The sequence below is a fragment of the Abramis brama genome, assembly GCF_963993115.1.
Source record: "Abramis brama genome assembly, chromosome: 1".
In the NCBI taxonomy this organism is placed as follows: Eukaryota; Metazoa; Chordata; class Actinopteri; order Cypriniformes; family Leuciscidae; genus Abramis; species Abramis brama.
This window is the reverse complement of record NC_139963.1, coordinates 24795931-24813240: the sequence shown is the minus strand read 5'-3', so window position 1 is coordinate 24813240 and position 17310 is coordinate 24795931. Positions and strand designations below refer to the sequence as shown.

Sequence of the window (17310 nt, the reverse complement as noted above, 5' to 3'; positions counted from 1 at the left end):
TATATATTTTGCTGTAGTGTGTCAGTAGGAAATACCAGTTTACATTTCCAAACATTCTTTTTGCCATTAATTGTAATACTCCAGTGAGATTTGTGTATGCACAAGGAGTCTGACAACAGCCGGTATGATCTGATCTCACCATCATCGAGTCCGTCTGTGATTACATGAAGAAACAGAAAAAACGGAGACAGACTAAATCCAGAAGTTTTGCAGGTAGCTTTGCAGGAAGGTTTCTTCAAGCATCTTGGAGACGTTCCCGCAGTTCTTCTGGATTTAGTTTGTCTCAGTTTTTTCTGTTTCTTCAAAGTGAAGCTGCTTTGATACAATCTGTATTGTGAATACTTGACTTGACTTGACTTGTATTTGTAGGACTATCCCTCACTTGGCATGATCACGGACAAGATATCTGAGAATAATATCAACCTCATCTTTGCTGTAACCAGCCTTATGGTGCCACTATATCGTGTGAGTTTCTATATTTTTTTCAAACACATACTTACAACACGTTTGTGCATAATATTTACACACATTTACACACATTAATGGGATGTTTTCATGTTTCCTGCATTGTCACAGAATTACAGCGAGCTGATTCCTGGCTCTGCGGTCGGAACGCTCGATAAAGACTCTGGAAATGTTTTGCAACTCATTCTGGATGCATATGCGGTAAGTCACTTTGGCAGGAATTTGTTGGTTATGAGAACTTCGTGTTCTGTTTTGAATTATTATGTGTTCTCTGATATCTTTAAGTGTGTTCCTAAAAATTAACCAGATATTAGCATTGCAAATACATACAGCATCCAGAGTCAGTGTTCTCCGATTATATTACAAAAATACAATGTATATGTGCATAAAGTATACATACTTTCGTTTAAATTGTAGTAGGTGGTATGCCACTCTGAACAGTCTTATATTTTACCATTCCAAGCCAGCAGGGCTTAAGCTAAAATCAGAGAGGTTGACTTCTGATCTATGTGCCATTTGTTTTTGTAGAAGATCAGGTCTAAGGTTGAGCTGGAGCTGTTGGGTGTGCCGGATGAGTTATCTCTGTTCATCAACGCAACATGCCTGGGTGAAGAGGTCATTGCAGGTGTCCGGTCCTGCGACGGACTCAAAATCGGAGATATGGTCAGCATCTGATGTACTGATGTTAGAAATTTAGCAACTATATAGTTTGTGTACCTGTCAGTATACATTAAAATCACTCTGTGAGGTTCATTTAAACACTGTTTATTTTGTAAACAAGGAATGTAGTCAAACCAAAAATTATTCAGACACCAGATATAATTTTTTTTTTTACAAGTGGTGGGTGCAGGACACTATAGTTCATTTATGTAAGTGAGGATAGCGAAACAAAGTAAACTGTGACATATTATCCCCAAATATTCTTCATACAGTGGACTACCAGTAAAATTTATACAAAATTGGGACCAAAAATTATTCAGACACTTTGACCTGACCATGTTTTGCTTAAGTGTTTTTTCTTTAATTGCTAATGTGACCTTTTTACACCACAGACTGAACAAAATTAAGCATTGCTTGGTAATTGGTTGAGCTAAATTGGTATTGGCCAAAACCAGTGAAATATCAACTGAGTTCTTGTCATATTTTATTACCATTTTCTAAACTATAGCGAAAAAACTGTGATAATGTGAGGAATGTTGAGGGTGTCTGAATAAATTTTGGTTTGACTGTATTTACATTTGACAGATGCTTTTATCAGAAGCAACTGACATTGCGAGCCATACGTCTTTTCAGTTCATGCATTCTCTGGGAATCGAACTCATCACCTCAGCATTGCTAGTGCCATGCTCTACAGTTTCTTATCTTACTTTCCCATAGGTTTCATTTAACATTGAGGCGAAACTTCACGGCTGTCCCAAAGAAAAGAGTCGGACCTTCATCGTGAAGCCAATGGGCTTTAAAGACAGCCTTCAGGTCACTGTGGACTTTGCTTGTGAATGCAGCTGTCAGCAGTCCTCCATGCCCGCCAGCCCGTCCTGTCACCACGGCAATGGAACCCTAGAGTGCGGCGTGTGCCTGTGCGCTCCGGGCCGACTGGGCTCTCGATGCGAGTGCTCAGAGGGCGAATATAACCCCAGCCAACAAGACAGCTGCACCCCCAACCCAGAAACCCCGGCCTGTAGCGGACGTGGAGACTGTGTGTGCGGCCAGTGTGCCTGTCGCTCAAGTGAATTTGGGAAGGTTTGGGGGCCGTACTGTGAATGTGACGACTTCAGCTGCCTCCGTTCCAAAGGACTGATGTGCTCAGGTAAGGTTGGATACAATGGTCTTACAAGAACAAATAAAGCATTGCATGTTTGTAAAGGATCACTCACAGCTTTTTGTTCTTGCCTCATCGTGAAGACAGTGTTTTCACCATATTAGGCCATTTGATCCACGTTTAGAACCAAACAGCGACTCAGTGTGACTCAGAAATGCTGGATTTATTAGATGTTATGGGAGGATGATCTTCAATTCTGCATGTCTGTGCACATCCAGCTTGGAGTGCCAGCAGCCTGAAGCCTGTCACATGATTTATGTTGCTCACGTCATATTCTCTATTCAGCTAAACAGTTAAGTTAAATGCATGAAAGAATGTATTGGTTGGAAAAGTGGGACTTTCAGTAGCATGTGTAATGGATATTGTTAGTTAAATGCCTTGTGTAAATAGTTTGATTAGGTAATAGCTCAATATCTGAGCTGATGTGTGGGTGAATATGTGTTGAACTATATGAAGAATTAGAGTCGACAAGTATTGCCTCTGGGTATGAATAACTGAAAACATTGGAACGTAGACACACGTACGTACACCACACACACACACGTTGGGTTTCATGGTTTATATGAACTTTCCCTTGACACAATGATTTTTATACTGTACAAGCTGTATATTCTATCCCTTAACCCAATCCCTAAACACAACCCTTCACAGAAAACATTCTGCATTGTTACATTTTCAAAAAACATAGTATGATTTATAAGCTGTTTTCCTCATGTAGACCAAAAAATATCCCCACAAGGACAAATATTTCTGGTATGTCTCAACAACTTGAGGTTTGCCAGAACCACACACAATGAACAAAACAGTATACAAACTAGTGGTCATTTGCATAAACTGCTTAGACTAGTCTTACAAGTTAGTCATCTATTTTTTAAAGACCGGTCATAACTTTTTTTTAAGTTTCTGAAACGGGTAGATTGGTCTAATTTGAATCTGAAAAGTAAGACTGGTTACTCCTTGGCTAACTGCTAGTTGGTAATCAATTATGTGTGTTGCAATGAATATGTTGAGTTGGGAAATGTTGAAGTTTTAGTTTAATGCTTTGTTGCTTCAATAACAAACACTATGTCGGTATTACGTAACACCATGTTGTATTTCAGGATTTACACACATACTGTGGTTTAATTTAGGATATACAGTATATTTACATGCACTACTGTTCAAAAGTTTGGGGTCAAGATTTTTATTTTAAGTACGGCATGAAGTTGATTAAAATCGGCATGGAATGGATCGTAAATTGTGATGTGAATTGACAGTGAAAACGTTTATAATCTTACAAAAAACATTTATTTCAAATGCTGTTCTTTTAAACTTTCTATTCATCAAAGGATCCTGAAAAATGTGTCACAGTTTCCATAAAAATTATTAAGCAGCTCAACGGCTGCCAACGTTGATAACAATAAGACAATTTTTGAGCAGCAAATCAGCATAATGATTTCTGAAGGATCATGTGACACTGAAGACTGATGTAATGATGCTGAAAATTTAGCTTTGCCATCTCAGATTTTTTTGAAAATATATTAGAATAGAAAATAGTTATTTTAAATTGTAATGTTAAATTGTCAATATTACTGTTTTTACTGTATTTTTGGGCAAATAAATGCACCCTCGGTGAACATATGAGACTTATGGTCACACTTATAAGTCAGACAATAAGTCACACTTTAGATTCGGGTCCAAATCTCACTATTAACTATATGAACTACGACTTTTGCCTCAATAAACTCCTAATTACTGCTTAATTAATAATATTAATAGTAATTAATAGTAAGGTAGTTGTTAAGTTTAGGTATTAGGTAGGATTAAAGGATGTAGAATATGGTCATGCAGAATAAGGCATTAATATGTACTTTTTTAAGTACTAGTAATAAACAGCCAATATCTCAGTAATATGCATGCTAATAAGCAACTAGTTAATATTTAGAATTGGACCCTAAACTAAAGTGTTACCAAAAATATTTCTCACTTTTGAATAGTAGTTTATGTTTACGCATCTTCATGGTCCACATGAGGAAAACACCTTATAAATCATACTAAGTGATGTTTTTTTGAAAATGTAACAATGCATGTGACGCTTAAATGGTAGCCACACAAAGTTATTAGTGGAATATAGAATTAGATGGAATATGTTAATGATACTTTTCTCTTTTTTTTTTTGGGGAGTTTTGCATCTGTATTCACTATGAACGGTCGTTGTATATCAAGAGCTGCTTGTAGATTCTTCAAAATTTCTACTTTTATGTTCCATTGAGAAAATAATAGCTTACATTCATTCACAGAATTTTCATTTTGGGTGAAAAACCTTTAAAGGAAAAACCTCATGATTACCTTCAGCAATGACCTGAGATCACTTTCCTATAATAGGTAATGGTGAGTGCAACTGCGGGTCCTGTCACTGTGGTCCGGGATGGTCCGGCGAGACCTGTAACTGTTCGACCCGCACAGACACCTGTATGGGGGGTGGAGGAATGCTCTGTAGTGGACGTGGACACTGTGCGTGTGGGGTCTGTGAGTGCACTCAGCTAGGAGCTTATGGATCAACCTGTGAGAAGTGCCCCACCTGCCCAGATGCCTGCACCATCAAAAAGTGAGTGTGTGTCGGCACGCTTTCCTATCTTGGTGAGGATGAAGTTCAGATCAAGGTTATTATAGGTTTGCATTTTTAAATTAGTTTGTATTTTAATATCATTTTCAAATTTCCTATACATTTCAGTTTAGTTTTAGTTAGTTTCAATGGTTTTGCAAGTTTTTATTTTGTGAACACATTTATATTTAGTTTTTATATATTTAGTTTCAGTTTTTGTAATTATAGTTAAGCAGAGTTAACAGAATACTTCCAGTAAAAGACATTTAATTTAGCAAAGTTTAATGTTTGCAGTTTACAGTTAACTTTTGTGCAAACCTCTTAATAATAAAAATAAAATAATTGTTTGAGATTGAACAAAGAACCAGACAAATGCAACTTAAAAGTATAAAAGTAAAAATTATTAATTCATACTCATTCATATTAAAGATTAAATCTTGTTAAACAAGTGTGGTGTATAAGAAAAAGAAAGAAAAATATGCGTATGATAATTATGATTATTCTTTTATGGTTATTTCTATGATTAATCCTTTCAAATATTATTCTTGTATTGATCCATTTATGCTTTTTGTCTATTGTATATTTTAATATCATATACTCACAGTTATACTCGGATTCATGACATTTAGTTTACTTCTACTCTGACAAATGTATGTCTATTTGTGGTATCTTGTTGATTATTAAGTTTCACATGAGATGGTTATCTTACCTGGAATAAAGGTCGGCCTACAGCTGTTTTTGCATACGGTCTAGACATGATGGAAATAGGTCTACTTATTTGGCCATTTCGGCTTCTTAAGGCTGCTAAAGAGCCGCAACGGTCATACATCTGTCTCGTTTACATTGAAAAATAAAGCAGCGGAGTCCAATGGAAAAACTTGATTTTCCGGTAAAGGATGAGAGCTTATTAATTACGAAAACGGTTATTTATTTTTGCTAATTATTATTTTATTTTTTTCGTTTTCGTTTTTCATTTATGTTGACATTTCTATTTTATTTCAGTTCAGTTCGAAAATGTTTTTTTGACAAATAGTTTTAGTCTTAGTTTCAGTTTTCGTTTACGAAAATAACCTTGGTTCAGATAGTAGAAGAATTGTAGAACATGATGAAACTAACTTGGAGTAATATCTCAACAAAAAATATATATATTGTGACTTATACTGGGTGAAAGTTTAGAATATTTATGTAAAAATCAACAAACCACGGTATATCTTTATTTAGGTAGCTTAATGTATCTGTGTGGACATTGAGTATGTTTAGGTGCTTTTTTTTCTTTCTTTACTTAACTGTTTAAAGTGGATTTATGTGTGCATCTGCAGGGAGTGTGTGGAGTGTAAATACTATAAGAGAGGGGATCTATTTGAGAAGAACTGCAATCACGTCTGCAGAGATGAGATTGTGCCGGTGAATGAGCTGGGTAATCTCTACCTCCAACCAATCCACAATACATGCTTTCAGACCGCAGTAGCCTATATTAATACACTAGCATTTTTTTTACATGTTTTTGAAAGAAGTCTCTTATGCTCAACAAGGCTGCATTTATTTGATCAAAAATAGTGATTTTGTGAAACATTATTACAATTTATTACAACTGTTTTCAATTTGACAAAGTGTATACATCTAATCTATAGTATATAACTGCAGTATTTTGATTTCTGTTAATAATGCCATTATTTACCTCAGCTTCATTTGGCTATATGTGACTTAACCTAATTTTTCATGCAGTATATTGTGTTCAGTTGTTGTTCTCGCAGAGTTAATAATCATCTGTTCTCTCCAGTCTTTCACGAGAAGAACGCAGTGAACTGCAGCTACAAGGATGAGAATGACTGTGTTCAGAACTTCCAGTATTATGAAGATGCTAGTGGAAAATCCTTTCTCTATCTTGTTAAAGAACCAGGTGAGAGAAGAGAAGGGGCAGAAAGAGACATGTGACATGTAGCTGTCAAACCCTGCTCTTGCTAATAAACTCTCTGTTTCTGTGAGAGACTGGTAAATACTGGCTGTACCTCTCCTACTGTCACAGATTCTCTCGCTGCGTCTGAAATCGAATACTGTGCTCCTGAGTGTTTTGTTTCTTTTATTAAATCTAAACTTCAGCAATTAGATCCTCATCCCCTCTCTATTAATGTTTGACCACACAGACATAATAATAGATCCTGAAGAGATCAGTTCAAATGGCAACTGAATATAAAGTATGATTTTTTTCCTTTTCACAGAGTGTCCGAAGGGTCCTGACATCTTGGTGGTTGCTTTATCGGTTGCTGGTGCGGTCCTGCTGCTTGGTTTGGCTACGCTTTTGGTGTGGAAGCTCCTGATCACCATTCACGACCGTCATGAATTTGCCAAGTTTGAGGAAGAGAAAGCCAAGGCTAAGTGGGAAGCGGTGAGAAAAGCATTCAGACTATTCAATACCATCCACATCCTGTTGGTATTGTGTTATCAAGTGTTATCAGCATCTTACACTAGTCTTTCTTCCTCTCAGAACTTCCAGCATGCTCACAGTCTTGCCATGTTTAATCTCAGACAAAATAACACTGTCACTTAGGAAAAGGTTCTATATAGAACCTTAAAGTGTTCTGACTGTTGCTTCATATATAGAACCCTTTAGGGGTTTCCATCATGGGATCATTTTATGGCTTTATCTTTAACAAATCAAATAAAAAAATATTTTTTTATTAATTAAACAGCACATAAACACACTGTATAGAAAAAAATGTTAAATATGAAAGTAATGCATTCCTGTGACTTATAAAGAACCTTTTTGGTTTAAAGGGTCCTTTAAAACTGAGTCAAGTCGGTGCCGATGGCCTCGTGGCCCCTTTGCGCTCTATCCACTTTTAATAGATCCACTTTTGATTTTAAAAGGGTGGTATAATGCCCTTTTCACAATATGTAAAATAAGTCTTTGATGTCCCCAGAGTGTGTATGTTAAGTTTTAGCTCAAAATACCCCATAGATTTTTTTATATAGCATGTTAAAATCGTCACTTTTTGAAGGTGAGCAAAAACGCACAGTTTTTGTGTCTGTCCCTTTAAATGCAAATGAGCTGCTGCTCCCAGCACAGGGGGCGGAGCTTCAACAGCTTGTGTCCTTTTACCTCACACAGACATGCACTGAACATTTCAAAAACTTTTAGCCTTTTATGTTCAAACTGGAGTCAGACAAAGATGGAGAGACTCAAGAAGTGACAACATGTAGACAACATTTCTGAATGGTTAGTTGATGAATTTATGTAACTTATTTTTAGTTATCTTCTAGTCATTGATTAGCATATTCTGTCATGATATTCTATAAATCGTGTTCTGGGGGGCATCTTAGTGATGTCACTAATCCGGGAGGAAGCTCGTGTAGTCCCTACCAGCCGTTTGTTGTAGTCCTTAAAAAGCAATTTCTTTAAAATAAAATATCTCCCTTTGCTTTGAACTTTGAGCGTCGTAACTTTGCAGATATTGTTTATGCTCAAACAGCAACATTACACACTAACTAAAGTTAAAAAAAGTGAAATCATAATCAACCACCCCTTTAATGACGTTTGAGTAAATGAATTTAACATTAAGATTAATAAATTATTTCATTGTTAGTTCATGTTAACAAATGTAAAGTGTTACAATTTTGATAACATTCAGGAAAGATAACATCATTCATCACCAAGAATGGTGTCAAATGGGCACCAAGTGGTCAAAATGAGAAGTACAGATGTGCTTGAGACTTTCATTATTAATAACTATGAGCTCTGCAGCACTGGTCATTATGAAACTCTTTCCTGTCTTTAAGGCTAACAATCCGCTCTACAAAGGAGCCACCACCACCTTCCAAAATGTGGCGTATCGTGGCAGTTAAGAAGGAAACCACATCTGCTTCTGTCAATAACAACTACAGATCATCTCTACAACACGTCTCAAGCCAAGAATACGCTTTAACCTTATATGAATGTGTATAGAACAGGATTAAGCATTCAGGAGTGACAATTATAGCTACAGTGTGAACATGGTCAGTGCAACCGCAATTTCAATTTTGAATAATTCAGTGATCCAAAGTTTTTCCACTTATACCACAGTTACCTCCACGGTGTCATTTTGTTAATAAGAAATGTTGTTATAGTATATGTTAAACAAACAGTTGTTATCTTATGATATTAATTACGCAGCATATGACAATGCTGTAATGCTGTTGTGGAATTGGTGTGACTTGAAGGGTACGTTTACACAACAACAATTTACTAAAAACAGAAACGTTTTTTCCTTTGTGTCCTTTTCGCATACAGACGACAAAATGTTGTCAAAACGATCCCCGTTTACACTGATCCGCGAAAACGACTAAAAATGCTGTATTATTCATGCCAGGCCAGTAGTTGGCGATGCCACTTTTTAAAGAAACACTACGTCCCTGAACATGTAATACACATGCACATGACGTCAGTTTTCACAAATTCATGTTTTTGTAGTTTACATGGAAAGGATAACGGTATCATTTTCAAAAAACCTGTTTTAAAAAGTTTGTGTTTTCAGGCCCCCAAAACGCTGTTGTTGTGTAAATGAACAGACAAAACGTTTTCCATTTTTAGTTGAAAATGGTGTTATGTAAATGTCCCCTAAAACTGTTCTGTTCTTACTCTATATTCCTGCACTAAATACTGAGTTGCACTGCTGGTATTCATTTACTGTATTTGAACTCTTTCTCCACCTGCGTTTGTGATTTTTTTTTAAATCATTTTCACATTTATGATTTTGTCAAAGACTACGTCTGGATCTGATTCAGAACGATTCTTAGAGTCCATCAACACCACTAATGCTTGCACAGTCCTATAGCTCGTCCTGGGTCAACATTTCATTCGGTAACATTAGGCAGTTTTGATTTATATGCTGTTTAATGTTGATGATGTTGAAGTCAGTTATTTATATCTTTTATTTATTGAATTTATTTATGATTTAACTTCTATTAACTAATTCAAATCAATATATGGTGTAACGACCCTTTGCGTTTAAAACGGCTTTTGTCCAGGTACACTTGCGCATAGTTTTTCGGGTAGCTTTGCAGGAAGGTTTCTTCAAGCATCTTGGAGACGTTCCCGCAGTTCTTCTGGATTTAGTCTGTCTCAGTTTTTTCTGTTTCTTCATGTAGCCTAATCACAGACGGACTCGATGATGGTGAGATCAGATCATCCTGGCTGTTGTCAGACTCCTTGTGCATACACAAATCTCACTGGATTATTACAATTAATGGCAAAAAGAATGTTAAGGAAATGTAAACTGGTATTTCCTACTGACACACTACAGCAAAAGATATAAATAACTGACTTAAAACCATTTTGGGGGGGGGGGGGGGGGGGGGGGGTATTAACATGCCTAAGACTTTTGCACAGTACTGTATATAGGCTATATACACACACATAGCGAGAGAAAGAGAGAGAGATTTGTCCAATATATGTTGGCTGACCAGTATAGTGGACTATATTAACATGCCTAAGACTTTTGCACAGTACTGTATGCATATGATTACATATGTCATCGCTTGTTTCTGCTTTTTCTACACGTGTTTTGATCTGGAGATTCTCTACTCTTTCAGAAGATGAGTCATAACGCCCCCTAGCCTATAACAATAAAAACATGGATAGCCTGAAAAAATTCCGTCAAATGGTGGGGGAAAGTGTTAAAGTAATTTTTAATCATGTATTCTCAAATCGTCATTTTATTTTTTAAAGATAATGTTTGTAACTTTTTCCTGTGTTAAAATACTTTCTTATACTTCCTTTATTATACAGAGACAAAAATATGATGTAATTTGCTGTATTAAATCATTCCTCTGTTTGTCTGAGCATTCCAAACATGTCAGTGACATTACTGTCTGTTTGCCCGACCAGTGGCAGACTGGGATTGTGTTTGTGGAAACCTGTCTGAAAAACGGTCATTATATTTGCAATTCCATTTGGTGGGACTATTGGTCGAGGAATAACACAAGTCTGGTCTAATGAAACATTTTTGGAGGTTTTGACACAAATCTAATGTTTACAATTCTAAAAAAAACCTTATTTTCAGAGAGAGAATCTTCTTGACGAATGATTTCCACATTATTGTCATCTTCTGAATATTAATTCCAGTATATTGCAAATTTTAAGATGTTCAGTATGTTTTTCTGTTAGTTTTTTCTTCTTCTGTTTGTCAGGTTTAGGTACAGCTTGCTTTAGTTTTAATGCATTTTAGGGTGAAGATGATTTTACCAAGTACAACATATTCCTGAATCAACATCTTTGTTGATCCTGGTACAACATTCCAACCAACCAATCAGATTTGAGGGACTAGTTTATGTCAAGTTTAGGCTTACAACCAGGGTTAGGTGCTTCTACGTTATTGTTATTCATATGATATTCAATCTATCATTTCTCTCTTATTTTAGGAATAAGTTAAGGTTAGGTTTAGGGGTAGGGATATAAGGTTAGGACTATGTTTTCGGACTGGAAAGTTGTCCCAGGACCAACGAAATACTTGGCAAAATCACGAGTGTAACAGACACACGTCATCGGACAAATAATTTCAGAGAACTGAACTGTTTCATCCATATACGCAAACAAGCTCCTTCAAATGACTCACATTGAAATACACTTGTGTAAGACGTGTTTGGACATCAAAATTGCTTTAGACACAATGTTACTATTCACTTCCTCACTTCAATCAGCTTCACTTTATTTGTTCTATTTTGTTGTATTTAAAACTACTTTTCAAATGATTTATAATTTTTGTGTGTGATTATGCTCATTTATAATTCCTAATTATCTAAAAAATAAAAACCTCAAACAATCTAAATGTGATAATATCAGAATGTGCCACCTTTTATAAAACACAATGCATTTTATCAGCAGGAAATGTTTATCAGGTTTTACTGGCAGATTTTACTACAAAATCAGAACGGAAATGTGAAAAGTCTGCATATTCTGTGTGAACATGGGAGTAACCGTGCATGAGGCAACAATAGCGCACACTTGCTCTGTGACTTGTTCCAACAGGTGGTGAGAAAAGACATTTCAAAAATGAAACACAAATTACATCTTGTGCAACTCAAACCACCAGCTCCTAATTGCAGCGAGGCTGGTTTCTGCGAGAAATCACACCTGTTCCTACTCTCTGTAAAGCTCAGATGGTCATATTTGTCAAAACATTTTGGGAATAGGTGGAATTCAGGTGGTTGGCCCTATTGCCAAGTCTTATTTTAAGGGTAAGTTCAGCCAAGACTTTAGTTCATCTTCGGAACACAAATGAAATTCTTTTTAATGAAATCTGAGCGCTTTCTGTCACTTCATTGACAGCTACGCAACCACCACTTCCAAGCCCACTTTAAAGGCTAGCAAAGAAACGATTAAAGTAATCCATGTGACTCCAGTAGTTTAACCTCTATAGGAAAGACATAAGGGTGAGTAATTGATGCCAGAATGTTATTTTTTGGTGAACTAACCCTTTAACATTCATAATAATTACTGTTCTTTTCACTCCTTTTTTAAATAGTTTGTTTTAGATGCGCTCTTCAACTGTAAGCTTTTCTACTTGCCGCAGGAGTTTTTCTCGTTCATTCTCGTAAGTGCCTTACATTCCTCCTCAAGCGTGTGTGAGGGCAGCATTATCACTCTGTCCAGTCTTTCACTGTCTGGTTCATCATCTTATAATACCAACAGGCAGAAACTGAAATCAGCTAAAACTGGAACAAGGACTGTAAAAAGATATATTTATATATATATTTACAAGTCTGCTTTTTGAGGCAACTGCCACTGATCTGGATGAGCTCACAGAGACTGTACAAGTCATACATCAGTTTCTCTGAGGATACGTGCATTCCTACCATGACTCATTTAACTTAACAACGACCGTGGTTCACTGCAAAACTCATTCATCTTCGTTAGACCGAAGAAGATGCCTACAGGAATGGGGACTGAGTCTTGTATAAACAGGCCAAAAACATAATGACAATGGAGTTCAGAGTGTCTAAGGTAGTGGTTCTCAACGGGGGTGGTTCAGGTAACATCGGGGGACGTTGGAAGCAAGATTTTTTAAAGGGGCGCGTTCAGGTGTTCATGGGGGCGTTCACGACTTTACACCAAAGATCCAGGCAAGACAAGATTAAACATGTAGACTACTTGCAAAATATTTGCCAACAACATTCTAAAATCTGCCAGTTTAATGCAACATGTAAGCTATGTATCGTTTCTTTTGCAACGACTAAATTTTTCCAGTCATAGACCAGCGCTCAAGCACTGACTAGAATCCAGCGCTGATTCACTTGCTCAATAATGTGTTTCGCAACAATCCGGTGGTGGCTAGAATCATGCAGTGCAGGAATGCAAATTTGACAAGCCATTAAAAAACTATTGACTTAAAAACCACTTCAATAAATAATGTTCCCATTCACTCCGGCACTGGCGGAGCTAGGGGGTGGCCATGGGTGGCCGTGGCCACCCTTGGTCTAAGCTTGGCCACTTTGGCCACCCCTCTCACAACTGCTGTTTCTGTCTCTTTTTTTATTGACAAAAATTGCGTTTCTTAAAACGCTGAACCGTCTCTTTAAGACCACAAAAAACATGAGACTTTTCAGATGCACACTCCAAATTCACCTCAGCGCCAGGCGCAAGCCAAACGAGTGCGGAAATGTGCAAGTGCCGAATGAGCTTCAGCAGAACATCAGACAGTGATATGCACATAGTAAATATAGAGTCAATCTTTCTCAACTGGTGGGTTGCAAGACCGTTTTGAGGAAGTCGAATAGTGTGCAGTCAACAACAGTTTAGAAGATGTGTGTGAAAGCTTGTGACACTTCTGTCAGATGCTGAGAAAAGCGCGTTGTCCTTATTCAGTTGGCTGTCTTCGGTTAGATAAGATGTTGTCAGGCCAAATGTCAGCAAAACTAACTTTCCTGTCATACGGCTGACGGCCATTGTACTGTGCTTGCGGTACGCACATCGCGCGCAAATGTGGCGTGCTGTAGCCGTAGTTCTGTCGTCAATTAACTCATGTAAGAATCAAAAAGGCGATTAAAGCTGTCAAAACTGCATGCATGTATTTGTTATATGCGTCACATGTGTCTGGATTAAAATATTCTGCTATGTGAGATCACAATATAAGGCACAAACTGATATGTAATGTTTTAATGTCCCAAATAAATGTGAGCACTGTGCATTTGTACTAGAAGATAGGCATTCATTTTGCGTTAATTTGTAAAGGACAAATTAAACTTTTTTTTGACAAACTCAGAATTGGTTGAATTATATTGGTTAATTGATTATAAAAAACGCATTGAAGGTTGAATAATCTTTGGATTACAGTATTTATCTGCATGTTATCTCATCCATGAAGATGCAACAATGTAGAACAAGCTATTGGAGATTTTGAGAACCAGAACCAAGCTAACTGAGCAAGTTGAACTTTAGCTATAGTGCGTGCCCTTTTATTACTATTTAATTCATTTTAATATGAGGTGGTGGGTAATAATACAAAAATATAAAGTTCACTCAGTATTCCATGATTCCTAATTCACTATCTCAATTACAATTAAGTACAAATTAACTTTATTCAGTTGTGTAGACACTAAAACGGTCCAATGCATAAATCATTTTTTATGATAAAATAATTAATATTTCTGTGCCACCCCAGACTGGTTGCTGGCCCTTGCCTGGCCACCCCTATGAAAAAATCCTGGCTCCGCCACTGCACTCCGGTGACGAATTTTAAAATGAAACTAAATTCTATTTATAAGGTAATCTTTTACATTTTTAGGCATTAACTAATGCCAATGCCTAATGCCAAAATGTTTTCTTTGTTCACCAAGTAATTAAAAAACCTGGATGGATAGGGGGCGCTGGCCCAAAAAAGGTTGAGAACCACTGGTCTAAAGGAACTACTGAAAACCTGAAAAACCAGTTTTCAGCCAACGACCCTGCATCAGTTTGGAAAGGCCTGACAAACATACATCACCAATTACAAGACACCATCCCCCAGCACTGTGTCGAATCACACACTCGTTCTGACCTTCTCTCCACACATTCATCAACACTTCCAACAAACCCTGCTCCCTCCCTCCTGCACTTTGGGTCTGTGAACAGGATATGTGTTGGGTCTTCTGGAAACACCGTTTCACCAGCCTGTCTGTAATCGTGTGCTGACCAGCTGAGCCCTATCTTCACACAGATCTTCAACAGATCACTGGAGCTGTGCGATGTTCCTATCTGCTTCAACTGCTCCCCCGTCATCCCCATCCCAAAGAAACCCAAAATCAAAGGAATGAATAACTACAGACCTGTTGCATTAACCGCTGTGGTCATGAAGTCATTTGAAAGACTGGTGTTGGCCTACCTGAAGGACATTGCTGGACCCTTGCTGGACCTATAACACTTATTTACCGTCCCTTGTACACACATATTGTCTATATTGTGTATATTGTGTATTTTAATATTTTTATACATTTTCAATATCTGTGTCTTGTCGCTGTCAAGCTTTTGTCACCAAGACAAATTCCTCATATGTGTAAACATACTTGGCAATAAAGCTCATTCTGATTCTGATTCTGATTCTGATTCTGATTCTGATTTATTTAACTCTTTCATGCTAAGACTTTTATTTAGGTTTGTAAAAATATAAGGATTACAGACTTATTTTTTGGTGTCCAATAATCCGCCTTTAGATTTTAGGCTCTCTATAAAAGAAAAACAGAACAGTTTTAGGACATAAAAAATGAAAGTCACTTATGTAATTACTACACAAATTCACATTATAAAAAATGAAGACTAAAAGAGTTTAGGAAAAATCCCTACACTGTAAAAGACCCAGGCGAGAGGAAGGGAAGTGGGTGAGGTTCTGTCTCATGAAGTTGTCAGATATTATTCAGAGACACTCTGCATGTAATCTCTCATTCTCAGGAAACTGCCATATGAGTCGTTATATACATCCCAATCTGTCATTTCTGGTCTATTTTTTGTCCTAAGTGTCCTGATGGTCTCTCTATTATCCTGTTTCTCTTCATGACTGCAGTGAAGATGCCTTTGTTTGAAGAGAAGTGGGGTCTGTCATATCCCAGTCAGGCACAGATAACATTCATATCAACAACAATCCATGTCTTTATCTGTCACAAGTGGGTTCATTAATGCATGAAGTGTCAAAACCCAAATAGAAGAGATTTTAAAGAGAACATTGTTCATGAACACTCTTCAGTTTGACATGAATATGAGCAATGACAGCCGTCTTATGATAATGATGTCCTAAGTGTCAGCATGAAGTGCAAAGCATGACGTAAAATAATGTAAATACTTTTACACGACACATTCTTGCAGCTGCCTCTGAAACTTTTGTTGCCATAGATACAAGACATGCACTTGCTTCTGGGGTTTCTCCGAACTCTTCTAGAACTGTTGTTTCCATGGCAGCAGCTGCACTAGAGGTTCTCTGCGATGTATTAAATTGTATTATTACCTCTCTATGAATATATATACATATATTGTTTTGGATATTGATATTTACCTGTTTCAAAGTTATTTTGCTTGCTTTTGATTTAACGCCACATGCTTGCATGAAATGCTATGTTGTGCAAATGGCAACTCAGAATGATGTTGCATTTTGTGTGTAATTGAAACAAGATGAGATGAGCAGAAAATTGTGAAAGTTATACTGTTTGTAACCAGCAACCGGTTAAGCAAGAGATACAGAGACTGATGAAGATTGGATATTACAGGATGTTACGTTCTAGCTCCCCCAAAAGGAGGGGAGCCTGACAACCCACTGCTCGGGCCCACCGATGCCAGCAAAGGAGGTATGGAGTCGCGGTGCGAGAAAAGGACACAAACACCAAATACCATATAAAAACAAAGCTTTTATTTTTGCCACGGTAAATAATAAACAATAATAAACAATAATTTCCTGGGAAAAGGGGAGGGCTGGACGAACCAAAACAAAGAAATAAACAAAAAGGACCCCACCCCTAACCTATACTAATCCCCAAATAAAAAAAAATAAAAAAAACAATCTCTATCTGGCACACGATCAAGGCACCCTAACCAAAATTACAGCTGGTGGTCCGTCCAGGTCTAGCTGGTGTTTCTAGACAGAGAAGTATACCTATGGGTGATGTATGTATACCCCGGGGTAGCTCTAAATCTACTCCCCAGCTCCCTCTAAACAGAGAAAAAAAAAGGTAATGAATACAAATTATAAGAATTCACAAACAAACAAGTGCTCCGTCCTGCTACTACAAGTTCCAAAAAAATGAAACAAGTTAGGTTTACTAACGCACAAAAACGGTTTAAAACTATTCTCAAATGTTTCAAGCAAAAATGTCAGAAAACCAAACACACACAGGGTACAAACCAAACCAAAAGCAGGAACAGAGAGAAAGAACTGATCCAAAACTGAGCGTTTTAAAGAGCCCAGCCAGCTGCAGCCACTGATGAGTGGGCGGAGTTCCAAGTCCC

General features: G+C 37.2%; 1 protein-coding gene and 1 long non-coding RNA gene across 3 annotated transcripts; both read left to right on the top strand.

The window, feature by feature from the left end:
- The first annotated feature begins 152 nt into the window (after positions 1-152).
- Positions 153-10688, top strand: itgb3a (integrin beta 3a). Its single transcript, XM_084087777.1, has 10 exons — positions 153-276; positions 370-465; positions 577-666; positions 994-1128; positions 1843-2272; positions 4649-4871; positions 6188-6285; positions 6649-6768; positions 7088-7254; positions 8646-10688. The coding sequence occupies exons 2-10, from the start codon at positions 388-390 to the stop codon at positions 8709-8711; spliced, it is 1407 nt and encodes a 468-aa protein (XP_083943903.1). The 5' UTR covers positions 153-276; positions 370-387; the 3' UTR covers positions 8712-10688.
- Positions 10689-12035: 1347 nt separating this feature from the next.
- Positions 12036-14566, top strand: LOC311066395. 2 transcript variants are annotated; one of them, XR_014603068.1, is made up of 4 exons: positions 12036-12080; positions 12172-12275; positions 12368-12436; positions 14504-14566. It is a non-coding gene; the product is annotated as an uncharacterized lncRNA (long non-coding RNA). The 2 variants fall into 2 exon arrangements; XR_014603069.1 differs by lacking the exon at positions 14504-14566 and having other exon boundaries at positions 12368-12464.
- The last annotated feature ends 2744 nt before the right edge of the window (positions 14567-17310 follow it).